Source organism: Phaeoacremonium minimum, assembly GCF_000392275.1.
Source record: "Phaeoacremonium minimum UCRPA7 unplaced genomic scaffold PA7_03_scaffold_520, whole genome shotgun sequence".
NCBI classification, from domain to species: Eukaryota; Fungi; Ascomycota; class Sordariomycetes; order Togniniales; family Togniniaceae; genus Phaeoacremonium; species Phaeoacremonium minimum.
Genome location: NW_006921422.1, coordinates 5,569 through 11,904, shown reverse-complemented (window position 1 = coordinate 11,904; position 6,336 = coordinate 5,569). Strand labels below are relative to the sequence as shown.

The following is a 6,336-nucleotide window of genomic DNA, read 5'->3' as shown; positions in this document are numbered from 1 at the left end:
AGAGCGGCACTAGCCAAGTTGTGTCTTAGCGAAATGCAGGGACGGAAATGAAAGTAACATGAAGGGTTGGAACTACTGTGGCCTTGCAGGTCGACAAACAATGGATTGTCTAGCTTCTGGGAGTGGTGACCCCAGCTGGATACCTCATGCAAATGTTGATCACAGAGATGTCCACTGAATGCGCCATTCATACAAGCAAATGATACCGAAGCGGTATGGTGAGCCAAGGATACGTGCTGCTCATTCCTTTTAAAGCTGATATGAACGGCCTTATAGAGTATTAAGTATCATCTTGTTTCTCAACGCTTGACATAATCTCGGGTGCTTGTCTCTTGTGTTCTGTGACATTACTCTGCCTGTCAATATGGAGATAGTCGTTCCTAGACGGTCCCTACCTGGGCTATCATTCATTACCTTGAACATATTCTTTGCTCTGTTCTCTCATTGTCTGTTTGGTCTCAGCCATGCCGTTTCATTTGTCAAACCTGAGCACAATGTCCATAACCCCCCTCCATTGGCCATCTTTACTGGCCTACCGACTAGCCCACTCAATACCAGAGATACAACAGTTTCGAATGCGACCGGCCAGACTGGTGGCAGTTCGGCTTCCTCTAGCAGTACCGATTTCACCTGCGGGCCTGACAAAGAGTGTGTCAACGGTGCATGTTGTGGTGAGAGTGGCTGGTGTGGTTACGGTCCAACTTACTGTGGTGACGGCTGCCAGTCGAATTGTAACGCCACCGCAGAATGCGGTCAATACGCGACTGTTGCAGGACAGACATGTCCCCTTAACGTCTGCTGTTCAGAGTTTGGCTTTTGTGGTACTACAACAGACTTTTGCGACGGCGGATGTCAGTCCAACTGTGAGCAACCTAAGCCAAGTACCGGCGGTGGTAATGTCCAGCAGAGGGTTATTGGCTATTGGGAAGCCTGGAATCTGGACCACCCATGCGGGACGATGAACCCTAGCGAGATACCCGTGAGCATGCTTACACACCTGAACGTTGCATTTGGCTACATTACTTCGGACTTTAAAATAACGAACATGGATGGCGTCTCCACTACCATGTACAAGAATGCTGCAGCAGTAAAGTCAAAGAACCCGAATCTGAAGGTCCTGATTGCACTTGGCGGTTGGTCCTTTAGTGACCCCGGAAACTGGCAGAGCGTCTTCCCAACCATGGCTTCTACGGCGTCAAACAGAGCGACCTTCATTAACAATTTGCTGGGTTGGCTGTCCGAGTACGGGTACGACGGCGTTGGTGAGTGACGCGATACTTGAACCATGAGTCAGATACGTTAACGTATAGTTCTGCAGACTTCGACTGGGAATACCCAGGCGCCGATGATCGCGGTGGCTCGGAAGGAGACGGCGAAAACTTCACTGCTTTGCTCAAGGAGCTCCGGACTGCGATTAATGCAAGCGGCAAAGAATATATCGTCACCTTCACAGCGCCTTCCTCATACTGGTATCTCCGGCACTTTGACATTACCAACATGGTAGGCAATGTCGACTGGATTAATTTGATGTCCTATGACCTGCATGGTGTATGGGACAGCAACAATCCAATTGGCAACCAAGTGATAGCTCATACCAATCTCACCGAGATTGATTTGGCCCTTGACCTGTTTTGGCGCAACAACATTGAGCCTTCAAAGATCGTACTCGGCTTGGGCTTCTATGGACGGTCTTTTGAGCTCTCATCTCCCTCCTGCTGGCGGCCTGGTTGCGAATTCTCGGGCCCAGGGGCTGAGGGCGTTTGCACAAAGACTGCTGGTATCCTGTCATACAGAGGTGAGAAAACTTTAGCAGCAGGCCAAATTGCACTGATGCCAGCTAATGATTCCTCCGCAGAGATATCCGGCATTATTGATCAGACTGGCGGCGGTAAGCCGTATTTTGATGAAGTAGCTGCTGTAAAGTACATGGTATATAACGGCAATAGCTGGATCTCTTACGACGACGCGGACACTTTTAAGCTGAAAATTGCTTACGCTAATACCATTGGTCTTGGAGGCCTGATGATTTGGGCGATTGACCAAGATGATACCAGATTGACTGCCTTGAGAGCTGTCACTGACTCTAGTCTTGCCAGCGACGACACGGCCCCGTTCACATTGGTCGACCTGCACCGCTTGTGGTCCATCGAGGATTATCCCACCGATGATAGCAACCCGCGGTACGGCCTTGTTAATTTCGGCGGGGAGGCCAATATGGGAGAGACCAACCCGGACAAGACCGGTTTTGGTTTCTTTATAGTTGCCGGTGATTCGTATGCAGTCTCGAGACTCAGAAGCCGAGATGGCGAGCCAGAGCCCTTCACGTTCTTAGACTGTCCGTCAAACGTTATGAGCCGACCCGATAATCATGTACAGTACGCTCGCGTTGTCTGCTTGAGTGAGAATATTGAAGGTTGTTTTCGTGTCATGGAGCAGGGTGTCGAAGGAACCATAATAGAGATGCCCGACAATGTAAGTCTGCTGCAAGGGACTCACGATACTGATATAAGTACTGACAATGTCTATCAAAGTGTGCCCCCGGCACATTTGCAAGAGCTATTGCTCTCAATACCTCTGACGGTGTGTCCAAATCCTCAATCAGCCTTAGAATCGATTAAATGTGTTTTCTGACAAAGAACAGATCAAAGTCTTCCATCACACCTTCAAGCGCGTGCCACTTCTGAAGTGTTTGACTTCTCGTTTGACTTTAACTTCGAGCTCATACGCAAGGATACTGATCAGACCAGTATTCGCTTAGACTACTCAAGCCTACCAGGTGAGCACTCAATCTCATCCCATGTCAAAATAGAAGCCTCTAACAGGATATATATTAGGCTACTGGAATGATATCGTCGACTCCGAAGGCATCGAGTCTTCAGACGTGAAACGTCTAACGGAGCGGTTTTTCAGCAGAGACACTATCTACTGGACCGAAAAGTTTGGCTCGCTCAGCCTGGATGAGAGCAGGGAGCTGAACGTCGAACAAAGCCTTACACAGTCACTCTACTGGGATTCAATCAATGAGTGCTCTGTTGATGGCTCTGAGTTCGGCGAGGGCATCGGCGCCTATATCGATGGCAACATCAAAGCCCGGTTCGAATATGGATTTAGTTTAGGCGTAAGTTCGGTCTCCAAGCTTCACTCACCCGTACCACAAAGTAAAAAAGACATTAACGACCCAAACTATGTTAGGCCGTGATTCAAGATGGCAAACTCCTCGTGCAGACAACAAACGGCGTGCTCTATGCCGAGGGTTACTCTGATCTGACATACACAGTCGGCGGTGTTGGGAGGATAGATGTCGCACAGGCGAAGAACGGCAATCCCTCGTGGTATGCTGGCGAGAAGACTCCCATCACGGCTCATACCGTCTACGCCAGCGGCATGAAGGGTTGGGCGAGTTACAAGCCGTATGTGCAGGTTGACTACATGATGGCCACAATGAATGCGGATTCTTTCTCAGATAGTGAAATAACACTCAATGGGTTGCTCGGTGCAAGGGTGAACACATCTCTTGGGCCCATCGTCGGAGTCTTTCCTGCAATCAGTTCCTCTGGCACGCCCTCAGGTGTCGACATCGCCGATCCACGAATTTCAATTCCCCAGTCAAACGTTATTTATGGCAGTGGTCCTGGGTTAGACACGGCCAAAATTGCTCTTGCATGCTACTTCTCATTCGGGCTCGATGTCGATTTCGGTGTGCAACAAAACGGCAGAGACCTCGACTGGGAGGGTCCAGATGTGAGTGAGACATCCTGCAAATTATTTACATGATACTTATTACATTATGGCAGATTAAACTCCGTTTTGAGTCCTCAGCCGAATTCACCAATGATGCTTCATCGGGCTCTGGGACGTGTGTTGATTATAGGATTGCGTATGTAAATTCGCCATTAATTCATCCAAAAACTTTTACAGCAACAATTGAATGGCTTACTAACAATGTTGAAAGAACCGTCGAGCGCGTGTGGATTGAAGACCCGTAAGTCCAGTAACCTCATTAACAATTGCGATACCTGCTCACGTTCCCTTCAGGGGCGCGTTGGCATCACTTCCACAATGGCCTGATTCAACAGAGGCTCATGTCGTATATTCGAGCGTTGTAAGTCGGCAACTGAAACTATAGTCCTTTTGATTCCAAACTCAAGATTGCGCAGATAGAGCCTGAAGGTGAGGGTCTCTGTTATGCGGATGCAAAGAGAAAGCGGTCGCTACCAGAAGCCGAGGAGATTAGACTCAAGGACGAATCCACTGAGCAATCTGCAGTCGAGCAATATAACTCTACGCAATTTTCTCAACTCAATTCGTCAGAGCTGTTTCCTATTACTCGCGGCCTGGAAAAGAGAATTAGCTCAATGCCCGGATTCGGTTATGTCGCAGGCGTACCGGTCACACCGGGCCTCATCTTCAAAGGTGCCGATTTCAGCCGGGGACCTAACATTCTGGACAAGTACTCTGAAAAGATCAACTGCAGAAATTGTCTTTCGTGTGAGAGTGTTGGCGAAGATAGAGAGATTGGGCCCCCCTGTTGTGGCTGCGTATCAATGGATCTAGTTTGGGAATACAACGACAAGCCGGCTTGTGATACCTGCAATCCAGATGACGGAACCTGGCCAGGCACCATAATATTAGCATCCCGTTCAGACGAGCGGGGAGATGATGTTCATGCTAACTCAACAAGCAGCAACAAGCACGGTCAGGAGTATCATCTGCTAAATGCGCGTGTCTCCGGCACGGCGACACTCTCTCCGAAAGCGTTAAATGTATGTGGCTCGAGGCTGAATACCCGTGGTAATAACAGATATCCTTCCTTTCCTGCTAATGTGAATTGGCCATGGGATGGCATTGAGCAAGGCCGGTGGGATGGCATTTCAAAATACTGGGGCAACGACTCTGCAACTTGTTCTGACTGGGGAGTCACCGCGCTGAACACTGCTGATACCACCTACGTCAGCAGTTCTACAGCTGTCCGTTCTAAATATCAAAGTAAGTAGCACCATGCCACAACACAAGTTTTCACCCAGCTAATAGGCTTCACTCGCATTACAGCCGAGCATGTATTCGAGGCCCAGTTGATCGGAGACTTCTTTTCGAACTGGCTGGATCAGGGTCAGATTAAAAACCAGCAGCCAGATCCCGATGATCCATCACAGAAGTTTTCCTGCAAGCAAACCAAACAGCACATCCTTAATGGGCAAAATTGGATGGGCGGTACCCAACCCTTTATACGCTATATCATGGAGGAGTTGGGCAGCATAGATAACCTGGACCGTCTGACAATCTACCTTGCTCGCCCTAATAGAGCGAAAGGAGCGGTGCGTCCAATCGGCCAAATCCACAGACAGCATATGAGACGCTAACTGGGAAAAGATGTTCACGGGCAATCAACCAACGTCCCCAGTTTCATATGGGCAAATGACCTCAGAAGAGCAGCTTCTTGCTGTAAAGGAGATGGGTACGGTATCATGTGCTTACAGTCCAGCGGCTCTTATGATTAACACCTATCGCAGGAATGATGTTCTCATACTTGAATGACGCTACCGTCTGGCCAAAATTCTGCGCAACCTACGAAGGCATATATGACAAGATGGGTGAATTTGACGAGTGGTATAACGTGAGCTCTCCCGATCTATTTACTTATTCTGTATTGCCAACATGACGGTTCAAAACAGCTGAACGTGGGCCCGGCTTCTTTCAACATTCAAGAGGAATGGAAAGACTACATCCGCGTAGCGCTCGATTCGCTTGTGCTGCGGTCGCGGGACTCGCTGAGCTATTATATCGCGAATAAAAGGTATACTACTTACCTTTTGCAGTTGTTTCCGCTGGCTCGAGTGTTTGCTGATATTCCCGTCCTATTCTCCAGGTTCACTGTCAACTTGACTTACCTCCTCCAATGGGGGCGCGTTCAACTGTTTGGCCGGAGTAACATCAAGCTTGACCAGGTATGTAAGCATATGGATGCTACCACTGTTTGATGGTCCCACAAGAAATCATCTGTCTTGACCTCAAACCGTACAACACTCAATAAATAGTAAATATGTCATCAAGGTGAAGTCATCCTCCCATATGTATGATAGTCGATGGAATCTTTGAGGATTGAAGTGAGCTGGCTTGGGTAGACAAATGTTTGGTGGAACTACAAATGCGCCCTTATCAGCTTCAGAGCCGTATTGTGTTGTAATAAGTCTTTTGTGTTTTTTTTTTAAATTTTTTTTTTAAAAAAAGTGTGAAACCGTGTCTTGATCCAAAGCTACCCCTTCCATTGTCAATTCAAGTTCATCCTTATCTTATCTTGTCAGGTTATTTATCCGTGGAAGGATCATAGCAAGTACA

At 48.2% G+C, this 6,336-nt stretch overlaps 2 protein-coding genes across 2 annotated transcripts; both read left to right on the top strand.

Moving 5' to 3' along the window:
- Window positions 1–985: 985 nt before the first annotated feature.
- On the top strand, window positions 986–3,986 carry UCRPA7_7377 (putative bacteriodes thetaiotaomicron symbiotic protein; the record flags this gene model as incomplete). The annotated part of the gene is made up of 8 exons (XM_007919912.1): window positions 986–1,262; window positions 1,319–1,795; window positions 1,856–2,266; window positions 2,835–3,118; window positions 3,193–3,410; window positions 3,549–3,741; window positions 3,795–3,877; window positions 3,953–3,986. 8 exons carry the CDS (start codon window positions 986–988, stop codon window positions 3,984–3,986), a joined length of 1,977 nt encoding a protein of 658 aa, XP_007918103.1.
- A 1,526-nt stretch (window positions 3,987–5,512) lies between these two features.
- Window positions 5,513–6,038, top strand: UCRPA7_7376 (putative bacteriodes thetaiotaomicron symbiotic protein; the record flags this gene model as incomplete). The annotated part of the gene is made up of 4 exons (XM_007919922.1): window positions 5,513–5,614; window positions 5,673–5,794; window positions 5,867–5,945; window positions 6,036–6,038. 4 exons carry the CDS (start codon window positions 5,513–5,515, stop codon window positions 6,036–6,038), a joined length of 306 nt encoding a protein of 101 aa, XP_007918113.1.
- Between the last annotated feature and the right edge of the window lie 298 nt (window positions 6,039–6,336).